The 26,080-nt window shown below is 34.9% G+C and overlaps 1 protein-coding gene across 1 annotated transcript in view; it reads left to right on the top strand.

Moving 5' to 3' along the window:
- The window catches only part of LOC136983572 (putative leucine-rich repeat-containing protein DDB_G0290503), a 71,805-nt gene that overhangs the window by 4,233 nt on the left and 41,492 nt on the right, over window positions 1–26,080 (top strand). Inside the window, 3 exon segments of the mRNA XM_067280366.1 lie at window positions 21,216–21,405; window positions 21,408–21,926; window positions 22,863–22,996. Coding sequence (XP_067136467.1) covers window positions 21,237–21,405; window positions 21,408–21,926; window positions 22,863–22,996 — 822 coding nt within the window. The 5' untranslated portion in view covers window positions 21,216–21,236.

The raw sequence follows: 26,080 nt of genomic DNA, 5'->3' as shown, positions 1-26,080 counted from the left end.
AATGTTTCAATCTTGTGCAAGATCTGCTTCAGGTTAAAAACATTCTAAATTGGAATGAACAGAACTAATTTCAAATTTTTAAAAATTATTGGTACAAAAATAAAGAAAATTGAATGAAGATTTGGTTGCCTTTTTTAAGATGTATAAAATTAAAACAGATACAAATATAAGAATGTTAATATTATTTTTGTGATATTTTTATAATTCATGTTGGTATTGTCTGGTTTTTTCATAAAAGCATTGCCAAGCATATGAGATGCTTTTTCCATCTTTAAAGTTAATCCATTAGGTTGGCTTTGTGTATTTATAAAGCTTCTAGAGCCCTGATAAGGTCTGTTCGGAAGGATTGTTTAATTAATATGGTATTCTGGAGGTTGACTTGCATGCCAATTTGTGGTGTAAATGGACAGAGCAGTGGTACATTTTATTCAAATCATAATGTTGTGTACTTTTTTGCATATGGAATGTTTACTCGACACAATGTATACGAGATCCTTTTGGAGTCTGTTGTCCCTCATCAGAACCTTGCAGCCCTACATTCATTGACCTTGTCTTTGCTGTTTGATAGTAACTTACATAACCTGAGAACTATCTTGTAGGCTAACTTGGTATGCATATTGTCAGCTATTTCCTTTTACAATGTATGCAAATTATTGTCATACTACACCACAGGGCACCTGGGGTTAGGGATGTGTGTTTGACTGCTGTTGGAGCTTTCTTGGTTGTTGGAGTTACATAGAGAACTTATTTATTTTTATTTTTTTGAATAATTTAAAGACAGTTAATTAAAACATTCAATAAAATTTGAAATAAATGATATGCCAATGTTTAATTATTAAAGTATAAAATTAATAGCAGACACATGCTACACTTTGTCAGGGTAAATACAATTGGACATAAGTTACAGAATACCAAATTATTTCATCTAATAGATCAAATTTTTTTTCACTATAATATGCATTTCATTTTAATTTACATCAAAATGTTTATACTTGATGCTTTTATAAATCTAACTTCCAACAAATCTTTTTTCATCAAAACTTGTAAATATAATTAAGAAAATGTATTTTTGGTTAAAAGAAATGTATTTCTTTTCATAGAACAAAGGCATTGTACTTGGATTGACTCATTTGAATTTATAATTACTACCACCAACTTTTTTCTTTTGTATGTCAAGTCAAAAGGTAAAAAAGATAGAAATCAAAAATAAACATATAATTATAAATTAAACCTAAAAATAACATGTGTATTAAAAAAAATAAAATACAACACAATATATAAGAACTATAAATGAATAAATTCACACATACAGTACAACAATAAGTTATTTGTGTATATTATTTTTTTAATATTCATTTAAGCCTAAATTTAAAGATATGTTTGTAAAGCATGAAATACTTGGATTGTTGGGGAGGCGTGTGTGTGTGTGTGTGCGCGCATGCACTTTTTTTAAATGTCTACAGACATAAATATGCTAATATTGTGTGAAGATTTGGAAGTGGGCGTACTATTTGTGCAAATAAGAATTTTTTCTAATTTTTGTATAGAAGAAAATAATTATTATTATTGTTGTTGTTGTTGTTATAAATTAATGTTGTAAAAAGAAACCGTCAAACAAGAAAAAATAGTGAAAATGAAAAATGAATATTACATGTCCATAAAAGGACATGTCTGTAGAAATTTCCGAGAAAGTTGGACTTCTCAGGTTGAAACAATAGATGAATTTGAGTACTTAGATCGACCCTCTCTGATAGGAATCGAATTGTCCGTCGATGTTGACTCATCCAACGACCTGGGTTCCAATCTCGTTATAATTCGTAACGAGGGGGTGGCCAATTGGAGAGCGGAGGTAAGTCGGCATCGATCTATCGGAATGTCCAATCTGGGACGCAAAAGAAAGTTATAAAAAAACCATCAAAAAAGGATGTGACGTTCTCGGTTATTAGCTCTCTGTTCTCTAAGTTCTCTCAGTTCTCTTGGTTCTTGGACCTTTGGCTCGCGATCTTATGACTGTGTGTTTCCGTGATCTTCGGCAGTTGGATTACATCTCTTTTGGAATGTCACCCGCTCCCCTGGATTTGTCACCTGTTATCTGAATCGTTCCTGCTTCCGGAACTCTCCCTCGAGAAACTGAACAGTGCTTCCCGGGGTCATCATATTCCTGCGAAAACATCGGAGAACTTTTCTTGTGGACTTTTGCATTCGAAAAGGGGCCCAGACGACTTGAATGCCGCCACTGATAAAAGTGTATCATAGTTGTAAGCACCTTTTGTTATATAAACGAGTTATGAATGAAAGTCTGTCTCTGAGAGTTTCTTCCACTCCCACACGTGGATCGTGACCGTGCGACATTCTGACTAACGCAGTCGTTCAGCAAACCTCACAATTGCAAATTGTAATCTATCCTTCAAAAGTGAGTCAAGAGAGTATAATTCCTTAAGAATGACTTTCAAATCATTTATATATAGCATCCTTTTATAGGAGGAAGAAGATATGTTATATCTTTGTTATCTTATTTTAATAAGGAAGAGTTAAATTCAGAACTTTGAGGACATTGTGTGGAGTTTAGGTAATGCAGTACCAACCACATTTAAAATATGAAAATCTACAATAAACTTAAATTTGTAAATTGTTCTGCAATCCAGATTGATATAGATCATGAAATATGTTATAGTACTAGTATCAATTGTACACTTTTCTTTCTACATCTTACTTGTGAGTATAGACAGTACTTAATATTTTTTTTAAATATTTTACATATATATAGGCTTACCATAATATTTTTTTCTCAAACTAGGACAATTTTGAGAAAATACAACAGAAAATAAAGCCTACTAGCATTAGTATCTGATTGAAAAGGCTAAATAAAGAAGTTGTCAACAAAAAACAACAAATGAGTTAAAAGCAACCTTTAATAACTCAACTGAACATACCATATTATTAAGAAGTTATTAATATTTATCACTAGTATAAACTTTCTTTAAAAATTCTTTGTTGTTTTTAATGGCATTGAAAAATTCACTACAATTTAGTTCACTGTTAATTTTGCATATGATATTCATTACTGAGAATGTTCTTTTGACTGGTGCAGACTGCCATGCTGAAAATGTATTCTATATTTTGAACAAGATTGAGCAATGAAATGTTCTTTTCTTTGAAATGACCGAAAAGTTGTATCCATTTTTCTTCAACTTGTATTTTTCTAAATTTCTTAGTTAGCTGACCAAAAAGCATTTGCAATCATTACTTCATCAAACAGTTGATCCATGTTTGTGTTATTTGCAATAGTTTCAATTTTTTTTTCATTTGAAACTTCAATTTCAGACCATGTTAATTCATTGTTGTTTATCCAAGTAAAAGATTCTACTCCACCAAAACAGTTTTCCCATAGCTCAATGTAAGAAAGACATCTTTCATAAAATGCTGTAAACTCTTGTAGGATTGTATTGATATTAATACCTCCATTGTTTTCTAGTATTCTAAAACTTTTTTTTTCTTTCTTTCAAGCATAAATTTATCATCATGCCTTTCCTCAATGTTTTTTAATTTTCCAAGTTTACTGACAATATCAGTTGCACTTGCTTTTGTACTTTCCATAATCAAGATAGCTTTGTTAAACAATTTGAGTTTACCTTGCACAAACCATAAATACATTTCATCACAATTATTATCTGTTTTATTATCACTGGACAGTGTTCATGTGAAATAAAATAAGATTTTAGTCCTTCATAGATTTCAAGTATTGTCACTAGCTGGAAGTAGTGAAAGAAAATGGATGTTGCCATTGTTTAAATTATTTTTTATTTTTGTTTTTTAAACTTTAATGTTGTGAGGGGGTGCTTTTTTTCGCGCATTTTTTATGTGAGTCGTCTGTCGTTGTCGCCATGTTGTTTTGTGTATCGGATTCAAGAGGGATCCAAATTGTATTGCTTGAGTCATTTGAGAGAGTTTAAATCAATAAAGATCGTTTTATTGAGCAATTATTGTGATTTCGTATACAGTGCATTTTCGTCGTAAACATTTGGTCTGTCGAGGCGGATGGCAACGGATCGCAACGGATTGTAACGGAGTGCAGCGGATACTGTAATGGACGTGTAGCATATTCTGCTGGATTGGAAACTTTGGAAACTTTCTCCTTCGAGTATTGGTACTCCCCTTTTCTGGATTAACTCCGCAGAGATAGGATTAAATCGCTCGAGCAAGTGAGTTGACCTTTTATTATTACCCGGTGTTATGGAGGGTCTTAAGTGTGCGTTGACCAAAAAGAAAGTCCTTAAGTCCAACACTACCAAGCTTAGGGAAAGGATAAGTGCTGGTGTTGAGGTCGCAGACGATACCCAAATAGAACTGTTCCAGCAAATTCTGCTGGATTGGAAACTTTGGAAACTTTCTCCTTCGAGTATTGGTACTCCCCTTTTCTGGATTAACTCCGCAGAGATAGGATTAAATCGCTCGAGCAAGTGAGTTGACCTTTTATTATTACCCGGTGTTATGGAGGGTCTTAAGTGTGCGTTGACCAAAAAGAAAGTCCTTAAGTCCAACACTACCAAGCTTAGGGAAAGGATAAGTGCTGGTGTTGAGGTCGCAGACGATACCCAAATAGAACGTGTAGCATATTCTGCTGGATTGGAAACTTTGGAAACTTTCTCCTTCGAGTATTGGTACTCCCCTTTTCTGGATTAACTCCGCAGAGATAGGATTAAATCGCTCGAGCAAGTGAGTTGACCTTTTATTATTACCCGGTGTTATGGAGGGTCTTAAGTGTGCGTTGACCAAAAAGAAAGTCCTTAAGTCCAACACTACCAAGCTTAGGGAAAGGATAAGTGCTGGTGTTGAGGTCGCAGACGATACCCAAATAGAACTGTTCCAAACTAAAATTAAGAAACTTAGGGTTGAATTACATGACGTATTTCACGAGGTCTTTTCGCAATGTAACGATAAGGAAATTGAAATGTATATAGAGGAACAGCAATCTATTGAAGAGACTATTGACGAACTTTGGTTAACGGTAGAACGGAAGAACTCTAAACAACGAGTTAATTCCACAAGTGATGCCGATAGTTTAAAATCACAGGTACCGGATGTAAGACTTCCGAAATTGTCTCTTCCGACCTTTAGTGGAAATGTTGAGGACTGGTTATCGTTCCATGACCTGTTTAAGGCTAGTGTGGACAATAATTCTAATCTGTCGAATTGTCAGAAATTACAATATTTAAAATCATCTTGTAGGGGTTATGCTTTGAAAATTATACAGTCACTTCCGATATTGGATTCTAACTATGAAACTGCAATGGAGCTCTTACGCGAGCGGTTTTCTAATAAACGTGAGCTGGTAAATGCTTTGATCAAGAAATTAATAACCATTCCGAGTATCACTGATTCATCTCAGTCTATATTACAAGCTGTGGATATTACAAATGAATGCGTCCGATCGTTGAGTGTGCTTGACCAGGATATTACCGGGTTTTCTGAAGTGCTAATAGTTTATTTAATTACGGAAAAATTCGATAAAAATACTAGGAGTTGGTGGGAACGTACCTTAAAGAAGGATGAGCTGGGCACGCTAGAGACCTTGCTTACCTTCTTGAAGGATCATGCGAGAACCCTTCAAGTTATTAAGTTGCCACCTAAGGAACCGAGAAGTGGTTCGTATCCCAAAGTGACATCATTGGTATCTGGTAGTAATACTTGCTTTCTTTGTAAGAATGAGCACTCCTTATCGAAATGTTCAAGGTTCACACAGATGAGCACTCAGAAGAGGATAGATGTAGTTAAAAGGAATAGACTATGCTTTAATTGCCTTACTGCTCGACACCAAGCTAAAACCTGCATGAGCTTAAGTAGATGCAGACTATGTGGTAAATTACATCATACCATGTTACATATCAGTAGAGACTCTGAAGTGTCTTCAACTCTGAATTCTGGGAAGGCATTTAGTCCACCCTTGACTGATGCTCCTCCCTCCCAAACGACGCCATATGATTTATCGAGTCCAACTACCACTACTTGTGCTGGACTTTTTGATCCTTCGAGTACTATCGGAGTAGGTCTTAAAGGAACTAAACAGGTCTTACTTTGTACTGCTCTAGTCAAGGTAAGCGACTCATCTGGAAATTTCGTAACTTGTCGAGCTTTACTGGATAGCGGTTCTGAGGCATCCTTTGTAACAGAAGACTGTATCAATAGACTGTGTTTGACGAAAAACAGTGCTAATGTTCGGATTTCTTGCTTGGGATCTTTTCATGCTGTGACTTCTGGTGAAATAGAGTTGACCTTTACCCCCCATTTTAGTTCAGACTTGAAATTTAGTACAAAAGCATTCGTGATTAAAAAAATAACGTCGGATGTTCCTAATGTACCTCTCCCTCCACATCTTCTGAACAATTTTAATGACCTAGTTCTGGCCGACCCATTCTTTTTTGAAACAAGACCAGTTGACATTCTATTGGGTGTTAATGTTTTCTTTACAATGCTAAAGGGAGATATAATACGGAGAAAGGAGACACTGCCGTTTGCTGTTTGCACCAAACTCGGCTGGATTATTGCGGGAACTGCCTTTCTCCATACCATCAATCAACCTATATTCTCTGTGAATAATATTCAATTGACCACTAAGGAGTTAGTTGAGAAATTTTGGGCATTGGACTCTGTCCCGGAGGCAAGGCGAATGTCTAAGTTGGACCAAGAATGTGAAGATCATTTTCGAGATACTCATTACCGGGATAAGAGTGGACGTTATGTTGTGAGACTTCCCTTTAAACAGAACCCCTCGTGTTTGGGCTATACTAAGGAGTTGGTGTTACAACGATTTAAGGCTTTAGAGTATAAGCTCAGTCGAACACCAGAAACATATGAGTTGTATAAGGAGTTCATGCGAGAATACATAGAGCTAGGCCATATGGAATTAGTTGATCAGTCAGGATCAAGCGGTATTTCCTATTATATTCCGCATCATCCAGTTATGAAGGAATCTAGCACAACAACGAAGTTACGTGTGGTCTTTAATGCATCGACGAAATCTTCTTCAGGCGTGTCATTGAATGACATTTTAATGGTTGGTCCTAGGATTCAACAAGAGTTATTCCCAATTTTGATGAGGTTTAGAACCTTTCCCATCGTCATTACTGCTGATATAATGAAAATGTTTAGACAAATATTGATTAACGAAAAGGATAGAGATTTTCAGAGAGTATTTTGGAGAAATGATGCTAGTGATCCAATTCATGAATATAGACTTGTTACAGTTACCTACGGCACAACACCCGCACCCTTTCTGGCTACAAGGACGCTTCATCAACTTGCGGATGACGAGGGAGACAATTTTCCCCTTGCTTCTAAGGCTATTATAAGAGATTTTTATGTAGATGATCTGTTATCAGGTGCACAAAGCACCGAGGAGTGTCAGTTGCTGGTCGACCAATTAACGGCCCTGATGACTAAAGGAGGATTTGTGTTACGCAAGTGGACTTCAAATGACCCATCGGTACTAGAGAAGATACCTAAGGAATTAAGAGACTCTTCTGAGTCTGTAAAGCTTCAAGAGGATAATGGAATCAAGATCTTAGGAATCAACTGGATTCCTCAGGAGGATTGTTTCAGATTTTTTATTCCATATTCAGATGAGCAAGCAGGTTATACTAAAAGAGAAATCCTTTCGGATTTAGCAAAAATCTTTGATCCCTTGGGCTGGCTTGCTCCATGTGTTGTATATGCAAAGATTCTGATTCAAGAGTTGTGGAAGTGTCAACTTTCATGGGATGAGCCCATCACTGCTGAAGTGGAGCATAAGTGGAAGTTATTTCGAAATGAGTTAACCCTTCTTGGGAACTTAAAGATTCCGAGGTTTGTTTCACTTCCAAGGTTAAACGTCCTTGATATCCATGCATTCTGCGATGCCTCAGAGAAGGCTTACTGTGCTGTAGTCTATACAAGAACAATGTCAACTAATTGTGACGTAAAGGTCACTTTACTGACATCCAAAACCAAGGTTGCTCCTCTTAAGGTACAATCTCTTCCCAGGTTGGAACTTTGTGCTGCTGTCCTATTGGCTAATTTATTGCAAACAGTATTGAAGTATCTTGATGTTCCCATACGTGACATATTTGCATGGTCGGATTCCACCGTTGTATTAGCTTGGATTTCATCTGAGTCTTATCGTTGGGTACCGTTTGTTGCCAATAGAGTCGAAAAAATTCAGAACGCAATTCCTACCGTGAAGTGGAGACACGTTGGTGGAAGTCATAATCCTGCGGACTGTGCGACAAGAGGATTTCTTCCTTCTGAGTTAGTTAACTGTGAGATTTGGTTCCAGGGACCAGAGTGGTTAAGACAGATTAATCCTGAACTTTGGTCTGAACCTGAAAAATCTGTTGATGATGAGAAGATATACCTTGAGGAGAAGAAGACATACACGACGGCTACTTGTGAAGTTGAAGAAGATGGGATATTTAAAAGGTTTTCTTCATGGTCCAGATTATATCGCGTCGTATCATTATGTTTGAGGTTCCTGCATAATTGCCGTAACCCTCCAGAAAACCGTTTACATGGTTTTCTAACTACTAGTGAAGTAAAGACAGCTATTATGTCAATAATTAAGTCTGTACAACAATCATATTTTAGGGAGGAGATGTCTTGTTTAAGGTTAGGCAAGGAGATAAGTGTTCACAGTGGAATAATTCAGTTGACTCCCTTCTTGGATGCTGTAGGTGTTATCCGCGTGGGAGGTCGGATAAAGAATGCCAATCTTCCTGAAACACGACGATATCCAGTCTTGCTTCCCTCTAAGAGTCATGTCACGAATCTTATTATAACGTACTATCACATAGTTTACCTACATGCTAGCCAAGAGTTGCTTTTGAGTATTCTTAGAATGCAGTTTTGGATATTGTCCGGAAGAAGTGTAGTTCGTAATGTTATACATAAGTGTGTTACCTGTGTAAGAACCAGGGGAAGAACTGCCTCTCAGTTAATGGGTGATTTACCAGCCCCTAGAGTGCAACCCAGTCGGCCCTTCACTATTACTGGATTAGATTATGCTGGTCCTTATTTGTTTAAGTTACGAGGTGGAAGGGGTGTTCGATCGTCAAAGTGCTATGTTTCTATATTTGTATGTTTTTCCACAAAGGCTGTACACCTTGAGTTGGTTAGTGACCTATCTACACCAACATTTTTAGCTGCGCTGAAGAGATTTATTGCGCGTCGAGGAAAACCAGTTAAAATGGTGAGTGACTGTGCTTCCAACTTCAAAAGGGCGGGTAAAGAACTGAAAGAAGTTTATAAAAATGTGTCACTTATCGACAAGAGTAGTGAATTGGCTCATTTCATCGCTAGTGAAGGTATAACCTGGATTTTTAATCCACCAGCCGCCCCACATTTTGGAGGAATTTGGGAATCTGCCGTAAAATCAATGAAGTTCCATTTGAAGAGAGTTATAGGATCTACATTGTTAACGTACGAAGAGTTTGTAACGTTGTTAACACAGGTGGAAGCATGCTTAAACTCTCGTCCCCTTTGTCCAATGTCAAGCGATCCCAATGACTTGCAGGTATTAACCCCTGGTCATTTTTTAATAGGTGCACCCTTGATTGCTATTCCAGAATCTGATTTGAGTGATATAGCTCTCCCTAGACTGAAACGTTGGACTCTAGTACAACAAACAGTTTCACACTTCTGGAAACGGTGGAATGCAGAGTATTTGACAACTCTCCAACAACGTCGTAAATGGTATCGTTCCTCACCGAATTTGGAAATTGGTGACCTTGTGTTACTAAAAAATGAACAACTTCCTCCAAACCAATGGAAAATTGGCCGTGTTATACAGACCCATCCTGGTAGTGACAGTCGCGTAAGAGTTGTTACTGTATTCACGTCAACTGGAAAGCTAATAAGACCGGTTACAAAATTGTGTCCACTACCCAGTAATAATTAAGTAATATTTAAGATTCGAATGATTGTCGGTTCGCTCCAGCTACAGGTAATTGATACCTTGCAGGTGTCAAGGCTGGGGGTAATGTTTAAATTATTTTTTATTTTTTGTTGGAAAACTTTAATGTTGTGACGGGGCGCTTTTTTTTGCGTGTTTTTTATGTGAGTCGTCTGTCGTTGTCGCCATGTTGTTTTGTGTATCGGATTCAAGAGGGATCCAAATTGTATTGCTTGAGTCATTTGAGAGAGTTTAAATCAATAAAGATCGTTTTATTGAGCAATTATTGTGATTTCGTATACAGTGCATTTTCGTCGTAAACAGCCATGTTGAAGAACCTTTTTATACTCTATATCTACAAACTCACAGAACTCTTAGTTCAGTGACTCGAACGGTATAAATGTGGAAATATTCATAAATTTTGACCATTAAAGCTTCTTTAATAGGTAGAACATCAACTGCAGTTTGAAGGTAGTTATGTACAATGTGAGCACCGCAACCAGTGCCAACATTTCTTCCTAGTTCCTTCTTCAATCTACTGTAAATAGTATTTTCTCCTCTATGAACCTCCAAAATTATACTTCTTATACCTCTTCTCTTATACCTCCAAAATTAGTATTGCAATTATCTCCACAAAATCCAATAATATTTTTGCTATATTATGAGTTTTTATAACTGACATTAAATGATTTATCAGTATTTCTGCAGTTTCACTGGGAACTGATTGAAAGTTTGAAAGTTTAACTTTTATGCTATAATCTGGTACAAAGTACCTCAAAACGATTGGCACAGTTTTAATTTCTTTCCTGTTGGAAGAATCTCTACTGATACCATCACAATTTGTTTTAGTTAAATCTTCACAAAGCTGCTGAAACAACATTTTGGTTCAATCACATTAACAAAGACAGCTTCACATTTTTGTTCTGGCTACAGTGGTGTAGCTACTGTTCTCCAGGCCCAGTGCAGAACCAGATTTGTGGGCCCCTGAAAAAATTTTTTTGCAGGTGTGTCCTTTTTCTGTAATGGTAATCGGAAACGTCCAAACAAAAACAAGTAATTTTTTTCTATAAATTTCAGCTTTTGAATTTATTTATTCCATTAAAAACATTGCGTTTAGACGTTCAATTTCTTTTGTTTGATGAATGATGCGTTAGGTATATTTTTTGTTTTGTTTACGTAAACGGACTAAAATATTTTTGTGTAGTGGTTTATATAGTGTATAACTAGATTACAGTTGAGTTGCTGGTTTTCCTGTGTAATAGAGGCCCCAGCTCTAGCATCCAAATGCCAAATTTTGCTTTGTTCTGATTGCTGTGAAAAATTTTTTGGGTCTTTTTTTTCTTGTGATTTTGAGTCCCCCATGGGCTTATTGCTTTCCAGGGCCCGGTGTGGACCGCACCTACCACACCCCCTAGCTATGCCACTGTCTGGCTAGTCTAAACTTTGTTTCAAAGAGCTTCGAAATTAATTTAGATGAACAATCAGCTGACTTAAAGCTGTGAAAGGAACATAAAATGCAAAAGTTGCTTCTTTAGCTGCTATTAAAAATTCTTTGTCACTTAAATCTGTACCTTTTTTAAAATATGACAATATATTTGATGAAGTTCCTTCTGCTGCTGCTAGGCTTGCCTTGTGTTTTGCACATTTCAAGTGATTTTTAGTGTCCGAAAACCCACCATGAGTTACTGAAAATTCTGAAAAGCACAGTTCATATTTCACTTTGTCATACAATCTCAAACTTTTTTCAAAAACAGATAATCCTTTTTTAATCCATCAGTAAAGACAGTTTCATTTTGGCATTTTGGAGATTAAATTTAATTTAGTGTACAGTACAAAATAATTGCAAATGTCTGCTAGCAATTTGAACTCAACTAAGATAGGATGTGTGCAACAATGACGTGACAGTATAAGTTTCAGTATTGCCAACTCTAATTGAAACAAAATATCTAAATATCTAAAAAATGAAATAAAACTATATATCTGGATCTCGTAGGCCACATGCTATTATAAACTGGAAAAATATTGGGATGAAAAAATAAAAACATCTAAATTCATTAGGCCACATGCTATAAATTTTGAGGGTAAACATCTAGATAACATTAAAAATACTTGGATCTAAATACAAAATATTTAGATTGGCAACATTGAGTGTAACAGAGGGGATATTTTAGTTGTGAAATCATTTTACCCGAGGCTGCACTATTTTTGCTACTTGTATATTCTGCACTTTTAAAATTTTACCAAATAACGAAGACAAAATGACAAACTGGCCAGGAACCACATCATCAAACTGGGACAATCCCAGTCGTAGTGGGAACATCTTGTAAGTTCGCCGACCTTTAGGGGGGGATCGTTAATCCCGCGACAGGATGGTCTAGGGTCGTTCATGTGTGGGTGTGAGGGAGGTGACACAGACAATAAGTGTCTCACAAAGAAACCCGTTTATTTAAACATAAAACAACTCACACTATGCACAGATCGTTACAAAGGTAAACGTTCGAACGTTTTTGTGCCGATGTGTTTCCTATCGTCGCTCGATAGAAGGCTCCGGGGCAGCGGCTGGTGCAGCGACTCGTCGGTTGGCGTCAGCGGACCTTTCAATGGACACCTTGGAACACCTCTTGTTTCCCTTGAAACCTCTCGGAAAAAGTCTCTTGTCTTTCCAATTCGGCGATTACTTCAATCTCCCTTTTTTGTATTGTTCATGTTGATTGGCTCCACGTCCTTCCTTTCTCTCTTCTCGATTGGTCCCTCGCTTGTTTCCAAGCGAAAAACGACCCCTGTTCGAGTCACGAGAAAGAGCAGCCTCGACGAATTTTACTTGACACCCTCCGTTTACTCAGGATGGAAAGAATTGATGGAACTTTGAAACTTGCGCTCATATTTTCCCTATTGTCGTCTAGTCTGAGAGATTTTTGAAATTCAATGCTTTGATACGAAGTTCCTTTTTATAATTAACTTTTCCCTTTTTCCTAATTTTAATGATCTAAATTTCGTATACGAGTGACTTGTCAAAGGTCCATCTATACTGGAGGACATTCGTCTACAATCATTACTCATTACAATTATTGCGTTTTATTTTACATTAGGCCTTTTTGTCTTTCGACATCTTTCTCCTTTTTTTTCATGCGTTGCGGTTTCAAATGACTAACGCGTCAAATCCGATCTTTGATCGGTTTTTGTCCCTTGTAACAATGGACGATTTTCTACATTCGTTTTAACAATCTTCTAATATAAATAATTAATGTTAACCTGTTTTTGGGACTTCACAATCTGGTAAGCCTACATATAGATGTCTTAAATCAAATTCTATTAAATTATTTGTACCCTGTAACACAATTATAAAATCAGTGTTCAAAGTAGTCTAAATTGTGTGTAAAATGACATGAAATTTTCTATATTTTCTATTGTAATGTTTCTTTCTCTTCCATATGCAATTAAATGTACAAAATTTTCAATATGATAGTTGAAAAAGTTAAGCAAGTTTTTTTTCCTGTAGACCAGGATTTCTGTCTACTTAAGCAGGAAATTTTCTTAAATGGGAACAGGGCTGGTGCTAGGATATTTTGCACCCTAGGCAAGGTTTACAAGTCTCTCTTATTTCACAAGTCAGATTATTTTTTAAAATAAAATTTTTAAATATAAAAAATTATTTTGGCATGCTTTAATATAATAATATACGAAGTAATACACAATATGTATAATATACGAAAATCAAATTTTAATTTTTCTTTCTTTCAATTTTGCAAATTTTTCTACTACTTCCTTTGTATCTAATGTATTTGTGTTTGATTGAAATTGTTGCTAAATCTGTTAACCTGTTTTGGGACATTGTTGAATGCAAGTATGTTTTAACAAGTTTTAACTTTGAGAAACTATGTTATTCACTTGCTACTGAAACTGGAAGTGTCATGTGAATTGTTAGTGTAACAAAAATGTTGGCTATGCAGTCGACAAGCTTTTGCTGTACTATAAAGAATGATACTTCTTGTGGTGGCATGGATTTTGGAAGTTTGAGCTATTGCTTGAAGTGCAGAGATCCTCTGCATCAAAATTTTTATTAGCATTGAGTCAAAACATTTACAAGATTTTTTGCAATCATTTGGTACATCAGCAGTTGTTTTTTAGTGATATTATATACATCATAAAGAAATCCAAATAGAATGTTATGCTGCTGTAGTTGTTCAAACCTTGCTTCAATTGACTGTATAGCCAAGACACAATAGTAAAATTCAATTTTTTTGAATTCTGCTGAGGATCTTGCAAAGCCTCATCTCGACATTCATATTTGAACTGTTGAGTTTGTTTTTTCTTTCTGTTTCTTTGTATTTCAAAATTCAATTGAATTAACCAAAATGCTCTAACCTGTTACCGGTGTGCACTCTCCAGATGACCATCAACACAAAAAATCAATGAAAATTGTTTGTTACTAACGTTTTCGAACTGAAATACTGGTTCATCATCAGGTAAATTTGAACCTCTGGACTGTAGTTTGAAGAAAACCAAATTCAATGTTAGTAGCAAACGATTTCCATTGATTTTTTTTTGTGTTGATGGTCGTCTGGAGAGTGCACGCCCCAGTAACAGGTTAGAGCGTTTTGGTTAATATGTTCCGGTGTTGAGGCAATGATATGTATTCAATTGAATTTTCAGTTCTTTTGCAATTTCAACAGCATTAATCAAAATTTTTTCAAAACCCTTATCAGTTCTACATTCTAGAAGGTGTATTCTTTGGTTACTTGTAGTTGCTCCATAACTGAATTTAAATCACTCTTATCTATATTATAAGTTTATTTGACATATAAATGAATACAACATCAAAGGGGAAAGATAAAATAAAACTTTTTTTAGCTCAAAACATCTAATTTCTTTAACAACTTGCTAAATTTTAACAAATCCAAAAAGTTTGAATAAGAATTACCAGACAACATTCGTATGTACTCACTGTACATGTTGTTTCCACATTTACAGAACATGTGATAACACCAGTTGCTATAGCTACATAATTGATTACAAATTATACACACCAAAGAATCACTTGATGTTGTGGCAATATGCCATATTAATGTATATATTAGATATAAGTTTAGTTTTAAGTTTTGTTTCTTCTTTGTTCTTTTTGTTTTCTCGAATTTTCTATTAACATTCCTTCCTGTGGGTGGGGTAACCCTTTCCATGAGCCACGTTAACAATGGGAAGTGAAGACCCTGAGGCTACTAGAATGATAAGGTTCATTCTTGGGTTGGACTCTCAGTGAAGGTGGACGTGTGAAAGTTACACTCCTGCTCATCGTCTAGAAGGATAAAGGGAGACGAAGGTGGCCTACAGAAAGAGAAGAGACCCTGCTAACTTAAGGAGAGAGAGAGAATGTCCCTTGTATAAGGAGAATCTTTGAAGAGATCTGAAAAAGATCATCAAGAAACGATTTAGAGTAGTTTCCCACCAGAAGAGCGTCAATACCAAATAGAGAACCCAGGTATTCTTTATAACCTCCTCTATCATACTAAATTCTCTTGCTATTCTTCCTTTCCTTTTTAGTTTATAATTTAGTGTGAGATTACAAGTCTGTCTTTTCTTATTTGTCGCGAGCGTGTTCTTTTCTTCTGTATTCACTCGATTCCTAACCCCAGTTTGGGATATTGTATAATATAGGGTTGCCGACAGGGTGTCAACTATGTCAAGAGGGTTGAGCGGTCGCGAAGGGTCGTATGTGGGCGATCGGCACTGAGACAGACTCTACGGTTACAAGAAACCGTTTAACACGAAAGAAGCTTATAAGATTTCCGCAATCTTGGAAGTTCTAGGTCGGCAGCAGCTTATGGGTCTTCCTCTCTTTTCCAATATAGTCCCATTTTGAAGGAGTGCCCCTGGGTTGCGAATGGCCAGTTCCCTCGACATCTCGACGACTCCAGGATGAAGCAGTTGACTTCCGTTGATGGAAAGATGTCGATCCGAGATCGGGAGACGGAGATGAAGATGGGCACGAGACACACACACAACAATAGATCCGTCACTTGGAACTTTCGGGAGAAAAAGCCATTGCATCCTTGAATTCTTGGATTTTATCTGTTTTCCTCCGATTCCACTTTCCAGTTGGTCTCTCCTCGTCACCTGGTGACAATTTGAAACCTTTCGGGGGCGTGGGAGAGGTCAAAATCAGAGTTTAATTCGATTCTCATTTGGAGATAGACTATCTTCATTTCTTTGTTGTTCTATTGTTTAAAAGTTTACATCATTTTCATTAAGAAAAACTGTTTCTAACTTCTATCTTTTTCCTCTAAAAAAAAGATTATTTTTTCCTTAAAAATAAATGATTTCAACGCGAATTTCAGTGAGGTTCGGACCTGTCCAGAGCCTCACAATAACATTAAGACTTGGAATCCGAAAGAATCCTGCATATTGCTAATCACGTGAAAAAAATAAGTGAGTGTTATTTTTTTGTGTACTGCCTCTCATGGACTTTACAAGGGATAAGATATTATCTTATACAAATCTTCAATGTCGTTTGTTTCTCAGATGTAATTTTTGTTACTCCTTTAGCTGTTTAAGTCTTCTTGATTATATCTTAGATAAGATTGTGCCTACTGTAGACCTGTTCAAGCCATACTGCCTAGCAACATCAGCAACATAATATCAGTTTTTTTTAACTAAAGTTCAGAAAAGCACTTACAAAAATTCAGAAAATAGAAATCGACTAGTGCAAAAAATTATGTAAATGTGAAGCCTGGATGAAATTCTAAATTTGGTGTTGAAACATTGATAAATATCTGATGGGATGGTTAAACTCTCAACTTTCAAAAATAAAAACTGATGCAAAACGTAATGAGTGTGTGTCTGACAGTCTCATGAAGACTATAAAAAAATTATTTGTCAAAGGCAAACAAAAGGCTGGAATTACAAGGGAGAGTTTCAAAGTTCGGAGGAACATTATCCGATCAGTATATACTGGGTCGAGCGTTGATGTCGAAGTCACCAATGCTCCAAAAGGTTTTAAATTGTTACCTGGAAACAAGTGAAGACCAATTGTTATTTGTTATTTTATGTTGCTGTTCCTTGCATTTATTCTGCAAAGTGTTCGTTATCCAAAAATGTGTTTGTCGTCTGAACATAAAAATCTTTCACAAAAGTGTTCGTTGTCCGATTTGTTCGCAGTCTAAACTGTTCATTAACCGATCACCCGCTGTATAATGAATTCTCGGAACACCATATGATTTTTAGCAGCCTGAGTAATTTGTTAAAATGAGATTCTACTGTATATTCATTAGCTACATGGAATTAAAGTAAAAATGCTTGGGTGTTATGCACTTTCTTCTGTTCCCTTAATACCTCAGACAGGTTGCCTCTTATTCTCAGGTGTACAATTTAACTAACCTAACCTATCCTTAGTAGCTAGGGTTGACAACCATCCAGTTTTGAATCAACTGTCTACAAATATACATCAAACAAAACCCAATTATCATAAGCAAAAACATCAAGAACTGCATTAAATGATCGGGCTAAATTTTGGATTTATGATTATGGATTAGAAATAAATTTGGCACTAGAGTTAGGCATTAGGTGCCATCTCTTATTAAAATTAATAATTATACTATTTAATTTAGATTAAACTGGAAGAAAAGAATCTGCCTGAAGCGGGGCCTTGGACCCTCAACTTCCGCTTACTGTGCGGACGTGCTGCCAGTTACGCTACCCGGACCTGCAGTCCGATCTCCTCTTCCAGCATATATAAGACTAAGATATAACCATTGATGGTTATTATGGCACCGACTGGGGATACATCCACGCCCATTGCCAGAAACATCCACTCAGGGCACTCAGTTGGCCATCGCAACCCTGGCAAGGTATAACCCCAGCGCGTCCACACGGTAAGCGGGAGTTGTGGGTTCAAGTGCTGCTTCAGGCTGATTTTTTTTTTTTTCTTCCAGTTTAATCTAAATTAATTAATTAAATATTATACAGTAGAGCATCGATTATCTGACTCAATTGGGGACTGGGGTTGGTTGGATAACTGAAAAAAACGGATAACCGAAAAGTATGAAAAAATACATTATTAGTATGGTATATTAGTATATCCCATGTAATAAGTATATTAGTATATCACTCTTAACCTACTTTGCATTGAATTTTCATTGATGTTAAGCCTAACAAAAGTTTTTTAAAATAATAATCGTCGCTATTGTATTGTTAAAAATTATTTCTTTATTTTGCACAAAATAAATATAAAATTAAGCCTGGTTTAAATACTGGCCTCTCTTTTATGGTCGAGCCAGTGTTGTCAGCTAAAACACACAAAAATTTAACAAAAACAAGTAACGTAAAAAAAATTTCTAAAGTCAATTCCTTCTTAGGCCAAAGAAAAATTTTATTTTAGTTACTTCTTATTGAATAATTACAAAGTTTGCTTTTTTTCTCCTTGTGCTCTCTATCGGTCCAAATCAGCATATTGCTGATGGGCATCACAGTTTAAATTTAATTAATTAATGAATTAATATTTGAAAACCTGTGTTACAGTAGAGAGTCGAAAATCGGAATCAATTGGGGACTGGGGTTGTTCCGATTAGTCATTTGTTCCGATTACCCATTATGTACGAAAAAATACATTAACCTGTCCGATGTTCAAATTTTTCTCCGTTGTGTGTCGCTTCGTGTTGAATTTTCGTCGATTTTAAGCCTAACGAAAATTTTTATAATAATAATAGAGGCTATCGTATCATTAAAAATTATTTCTGCATTTTGTACAAACAAAATAAATATATTGAAGAATATAAAAACATGAAAATTATACTTTAGAAGTAAATTTAGTATCAAAAACGTTTGATTCAGCACGACACAGTCAGACTGAAAATCGTGCCGATTACCGGCGATTCCGATTAACGACTCTACTGTAACATCAAGTGTCATCCACTACAAGTTTCAAAAAATGTATTTGAACTTGAGTGGATGAATAAAAAGTATTTTATTAACAACTGAAAATTTGAACAAGATGTATAAATATATAAATAAATATATATAGAGAGAGAGTGAACTAATAGTAGGAATTTAATAATAATAAAAGTAGTCAAGAGACAGCTAAATATTGTAGCATCACATCACCAGTGAACATTTGAATTTGCCGACTAGAACGTGGTCAGTTAACCGATGTGATGGTTGATCGAGGGTCGGATAATCGATGCTCTACTGTAATTATTAATTTTAATAAGAGATGGCGCCTAATGCCTAACTCTAGTGCCAAATTTATTTCTAATCTATAATCATATATCCAAAATTTAGCCCGATCATTTATGGCAGTTCTTGGTGTATTTGCTTATGATATCTGGTTTCATTTGACGTATATTTGTAGATATATACCTTGCCGGGGTTGCAATGGCCAACTGAGTGCCTTGAGTGGATGTTTCTGGCAGTGGGTGCAGATGTGTCCCCAGTTGGTGCTGTAATATCCATCAATGGTTATATCTCAGTCTTATATATGTTGGAAGAGGAGATCGGACTGAAGGTCCAGGTACCATAACTGGCAGCGCGTCCGCACGGTAAGTGGGAGTTGCAGGTTTGAGTCCCGCTTCAGGCCAATTCTTTTCTCCTAGTTTAATCTAAATTAATTAATTAAATATTATAATTATTAATTTTAATAAGAGATGGTGCCTATTGCCTAACTCTAGTGCCAAATTTAAAAATTAACAGTTTTTCAAAATATAGGCAGATGACACTGAAAATTAATCAATCAAATATGATTGGCCATGAATGAGATTGAAGTATATTACTTAAAATTTCTAAAAATTTTTTAGTATGGTAATAGAATGTTCTTCAGTTTTGAATAAAAATTTTATACCAAAAACGTACAAAAAGCTAGCAGTTTCTGATGGAATTGAATGTGTTGCCATAATCATCCTGAATTATTGTTAATCAAGTTATTGTTCCTTTAAACACATTTATTTTTTGATGTTACTTTTTAAATTTAAAATGACTTTTTCCTCCTGATAAAATTATTTACCAATTGCTCCAATTTATTTGCAACTTAATTATCACTTGATAAGTTGGAGGAGCTGATTTAGAATGATTAATAATCAGCTTGTGATTAATTTGTAACCTCTGGAAAAGAATATCAAATTCCAAATTAAAGCCTTTATTACATCCTTTGCATAATTAAGGGTGTTTTCAGGGTTAGGAAATGCACAAGATTAACTTAATGGAGGAACATTATTTATTGTTTGAATAGTATTGTACTCTGCAACTGCATATTCAGTCCTATTTTCTTTTTTAAATGTGTGTAAAGATCTAAGTCTTGTTCTTTTAACCTATCATTGGGAAGTTGCTATTATGCAGGCTCAGACTAATCTTTTTAATTAAATTTCATTAAAGAAGTTAATGAATTTTACGTAGTAAACATTAATATTATAATAAGTAATAATAGAATTATTATAACAAATACATTTTGTTACAAAGTGTATTTGTTATAAACAAGAACAAGCCTAAGGTAATGTTTTGCTAAGATGGCTACTAATAACAGTGTAACTGTTAGACCCAATATTATGTTGGCCAACTCCCTTTTCCAAATGCCTTCACATTACAAAAAGGGTATGTAGTGGTGACTCAGCAGGATTTGACCAGTAAATTTTTAATTCTAAGATCTTAAATTATTGAGTCAACATTCTTTTTAACTAACAGTAATAAATTCAAAATATTTCATTTGAAATTTAAATAACTCCATGATCATTTCATTTTAAAAGCAATTTTAAATATTATGGCATATGGAAATATGGAAGAATAATATCCTTTATGTTAAATCTAAATTTAGTTTTTACTTAAAATATCCATATCAATTCTCTGGCCATCATACTAATTATGGCTATGATGGTCAGAGAATACAAGAAAATTGTTTTTAATTTTTATTTAATTTCAGTATTAATCTCTTTTTATTTGAATAAGAATCCAAATTTGTCTTTCTGTAACATCATTTTTATTTATACAGTTTTATACTATTAAGTGTATTTGATCGAAGTTTCTCTTTAATAGTCAAATTTATTTGCATCAGTCTAGAATGTGGCAGGAATCTAATAAGTCAAATGTTTTCAAAGCAATGTCTGCATCTGGTGTTTTCAAATATTTTCAATGTCAGTAAAGTTCTTTTTATCATAATTATCTGAAAAATAACTTTAATTAGTGCATAATACTAAATAAAATCAAACTGAAGGAAATTAAGGTGTAAAATGATTATTTCTGAAAATTCTAAAGTTGATTTGAATGATTGTATAATTATGAGTTCCTTTAAATTCTAAGTCAGTATTTTTTATTTCAGATATTGCTGCTGTTCACTGTTATGATGGATATAAATACAGCATTGGTTTGTACAGCTGTTTTTGTTTTCTCAGCCATTATGGTTTATTTAATTTCTGTATTTGGAATGAAAGAACGAACATATGAAGAAGCTATAGAGGAACAAAGACGACGAAATCAAGAAGCATCTCATCACGTAAAATCTGACAAATCCAAAAAGATAAGAAGTTTAAAAAGTGGAGAAGTAGAAAAGAAAAGAGTAGTGAAGATGAAAAATTACTTGAAGGATCAATTGAATTAGAACATGTTAATCATCATGCAGACTTTAAGACTGAATCTACAATGATGGAAGATTCAGATACCGAACCAAAAGTGAAACCAAAGAAAAGATCAAAATTTTTTATTTCTAAAATTTCTTCTCTAAATAGAGATGAAGCAACTCAACTTTCTTCTTCAACAGAAGAAACAGATGATGAGCAAACCACTACTTTTTCAAAAAATTTTCCGGAAAATGATACAAAAAAATTAATGAATGAACAATCTGATTTAGAACAGCTACAGCTTGAAAAAGAAAATGAAATAAATGGAGTTCAAGAGGAAAAGACACAAAAACAGAATTGTAATAGAATTGCAAAACAAATTGATCAGTCAAAAACAAATGAAACTTACAATCTTACTTCATCCAATAAGTCATCTCCTGTGAAAAAGAAAAAAATCAGAAATGATGTTGCAGGTAAGTTTTGTTTTATTGTTCATTTACACATGTAATTTTTTTTTCAACCTGGTGTTTCACCAGTTTGAAAAAAATCCTTTGCTATAGAAGTAAATTTAAAATATTGGAACTGTAAAGCAAAACGAGATTCAATCAAACTGCCTCATTTGAAAAAATGTTACAAAAATAAGGTATCTTTAGTAGTAATGTAAAAAAAATTTGTTAAAGCACTCTTTTTGAAGTGATGGTTGCTGCTATATATAGTGATAACTTTTTTATATAGTGTGTAAAAGTATTTAATGTATATTTAATCAGTCAAATCTTATGTTTATTGCTTTTTATATATTTGAATTATATTTATGAATTTAATTTGACAACAGTTGATGATTTGATGTCATTTGCTAAAGATATTAAAGGTATTATTTTTGATGCCATTCATTAATGAATCAATTTATATCAATTGGAATGCATTCATATTTTTAAAATTTTGAATATGATTCAAGATCATTTTGATAACAATCCATATTTTCACTATTTAACATTTTTTTCTACCAACAACTGTAGTGCCTTTGACCGGTGTGCACACCGGTCAAAGGCACTACAGTTGTTGGTTTTAATTTATTTTCACTCTGGTGTTGTTCCTTTATATTTTTTTTTCTACAATGTAAATGCTTGAAGAGGACTTCCCATTCCATATCATTTCCTACCAATTGATATGAGATGTATGTTTTGTACTTATTGTCTTGCTTTTCTGTCAGCTTACCTATAATCCCATTCCTCTAGCTCCCTGTTCGACACATCCAGTTGATGTTGGACAACTACTGTTTTGTCTCCCATCAGTACTATGTCATCTGCAAATAGCCCTTGTCTGTTTTGTGATCTAGTTATCAAAAATAATAGTGATAAGAAAAATTCTAAATATATATTTATTCATAATGTTTTAATAATTTATTACAGGTGTGGAAAAATCAGATATAACAGGAAATAAACTTCTAACATTGTTAAAAAATGCATCTCTTAATGATGATGATATCCAAATGATGATTGATGTTCTTTTAAACAAACAGAGTGATAGTTCTGAATGGACAAAGGTAAATTTTTTAAAATTTTGTTTATTTTAATCTTAAATTTAACAATTAAATTTATTCCATAATTGATTTGTTAATGAATTGTTTAATATACAAAAGTTAAAATTGTAATTTTGTTAAATACAAAGATAGTGTCTTAAGAACATTCACCAATTTCAATAAAAAAAAGGTATTGGAATGAAAATTTGACTATGATAATCAATTGGAATTATTTTTGGTAAGTTATCAAATACCACAAATAAGATGGTTAAAGCAATCCACTGAGGTAATATTATGGTGGGGGTTTTATTTTCAAATTTTCTATCTTTTAAGGGCATATTATTTGCTGTTTACTTTTGTAGTGTTGAGGGTCAAACGAAATGTTTCCCGATGTTGTGTTGTGAGAAGGTTAACGAGTGGTATGAAAAATTGAAAGAAACAAAACACGATGAGTTTTATTTTCTTCGCTCGTAAATAAACAGGATACAGGGGATACCAACAAACACCTTTTCCACTGACAATACTCGAAAGCAAAAATACCGAAACTGGTACAATAAATATTCCCGACAATATCTCCTTAAACATAAACCTTAATTCTAGTGTACAAAAAAAAAACCTCCCGACAATATTACTTAAATATTACTTAAATTATAAAGTTAAAAATATTATACAAACAAAGAGATGAAAGGAAGAGAATATCAAGAACGGACAGGAAAGAGGGTACCCACGACTAGATGACGATGACAAAACTACTGGCCGAAATATCACGGTGAAACGGGGATCAGCGAACACTTTCACTTTCTCTTTCACTCTCTACAACAGCTCAAATCGTCCTCGTCCCTATCTTTCTGGCACTCGGCGCACTCGGAGACCCCACTATCGCTCCTTCCAACTCGAGTTCTCGCTCCAGAATGACCCACGTCTTCCTCTCTCACCCCTCAGGGCTACACTCCCTCTTTTGTTTTAGGGGTGAGTCATCGAAATAACAAAGAAAGGGTGGGAGCGGTAGGTACATTCCAGGAAGAATGGACAATTAGGTTGGGAAGAAAAGAACAAAGAAATAGAAAATATAAAATATGAAAACGATATAATTACATATAAAAATATACAATTTACGCATGGCGTGTAGCCACAGTGTTAAGGCAAGAGTGTAAAGGATCGAGTGTAAAGGATCTTACAGATAAGCACACTTTGAAATCTTGTCAATATCTATATTACCCTTTATAATAATTAGGATCAGTGATACACGATATCTATGCTTGTAACAACTATAATTAACCCGTCTCGCCACATGAAATATGCCGATGAGGCCTTATAACATGTATATAACTGACAATTATATCAAACTAAAACTACAAATCAAAATCTATATATATACATACACATACACACACAAGTATGTACAAATCACATAAATTACACAATACTCATATGCGGGCGATCATTGAGTATACCACAAGGTCATTCCCACGCTGGCCTTCCTTTCCAAACCATGTGTAGTTCGTAGAAACAAGGAAGGAATTATCTTTACTTTCTCTGTGGTGAACTAATAGTTACTATACATTAATCTTAACAATAACCTTTCCTTGGTAAGGAAACTTAGACGAAATTCCGATCTTCCATGCAGATGCAAGTGGATTCCTTTTTTTCTTTTTTATTTGTCATCTCTCTGTCCCCTTCTTAATGATGAGCGACAATCCTCACCTCTTCCACGACTCAGAAGTCCAACAATTCTCCTGTCCAAGTGGTGAGCCAGCCAACAAAAAAAAATGTCTCGTAACATGTAGCATCACATTTTATATTGCCTGCCATCCGGGGCTACAGCCACATCCACATGGTACAGAGTCGACCAATCCTATGTCCGCTTACAAGCACCTGTCAAAAAGTGATACGATACCGCGAAACAAAATGACCCATGCGACAATAATTCGATTTCCAACATGGACAAAACGGAATGCATATATGTATATACAAAAAAAAATAATAATAGTGACCCATCACTACACTTTAATTTTCAATTTGCATATAAATTGCATATAGTATATCCATATGATCCATGGTTCCTCCATTTATTAACAAAATCTTTCAGGAGTTATATAAAATTTATTAGATAATGTCATCCACCAGCCGGCATCGCTAAATGGTAAACATCAACATCCAAACAACACCAGGATGAAGTCAACAATGTACCTTGAACCTGTTACTGGTGTGAGTTGCAAGAAGGATAAAGTACATCACAAACATTTTTGAACCAATTAAAGTTGTTCTTCAGGCAATATACAGAATATCCAGTGGAACAGAGTAAATGTAATATTTGTGTTCTATTGAATCAGTGTCTCGTGAAATTGTGTGGGTAGCTGCTGTTGCATTTAAATATCGGTATCTATCAGGGCCTGCCGTGCAACCGACAAATTTAACTCTTCCTTGTGATTGATGCAAGTGGCCGTGAGGCTAGATTTATATATGGAAATGGCCTCTAATCATCTCAGGTGTTCAGTGTGAGGTGAAGTGAAGATGACTTTTGTCTGGTTAAAGGCCGCTTCGATGTCTGGATCAGCCATGTAAATTGCGAGGGCAGTGGTATTCCTCATGTGCTGTATGTCAGCGCAGTGTTCCCGTACTCTGACTTCCAAGGAGCACTTGGTGGAGCCGATGTAAATAACCTATCAAACCTGTAGTCTCTAAGAGGGCTACAGTAAATGCCTGGGAGTCTTTTCCATTGTGGAGGATGTCAAAGATGGTCAGACACCTCCTGTAAGTGATCTGAATATGGTGTTTCTTGTCAATCTCAGTATATAATGATTTAACGTATGGATTAAATGTGATAGGAACCTGTTCTTCGTCATCGGGATGGTTATCGCCACGCATGCGAACAGCAGTGGTGCTTTGAGTGGTGATATCAATCAATCAATTTATGGGTAAGATTGAGGTACTCATGCATAGCTGCTATGCATTCTATAAGCATTAATTTAGCAGCTAGTGCTTGTGGAGTAGATGAATGAGAAAATGCCCTCCTAAGTAAAGTGTTAATACTGCCTTCTTATATGGAAATGGGTCATACAACCCCACATGTATGTAAATGGAGACCGAACACGGTTTATGGTAAAC

Source organism: Centruroides vittatus, unplaced genomic scaffold (assembly GCF_030686945.1).
Source record: "Centruroides vittatus isolate TY-2023 unplaced genomic scaffold, ASM3068694v2 contig_883, whole genome shotgun sequence".
NCBI classification, from domain to species: domain Eukaryota; kingdom Metazoa; phylum Arthropoda; class Arachnida; order Scorpiones; family Buthidae; genus Centruroides; species Centruroides vittatus.
The sequence above is the reverse complement of the archived record's forward strand: the minus strand, read 5'-3'. Positions and strand labels throughout refer to the sequence as shown.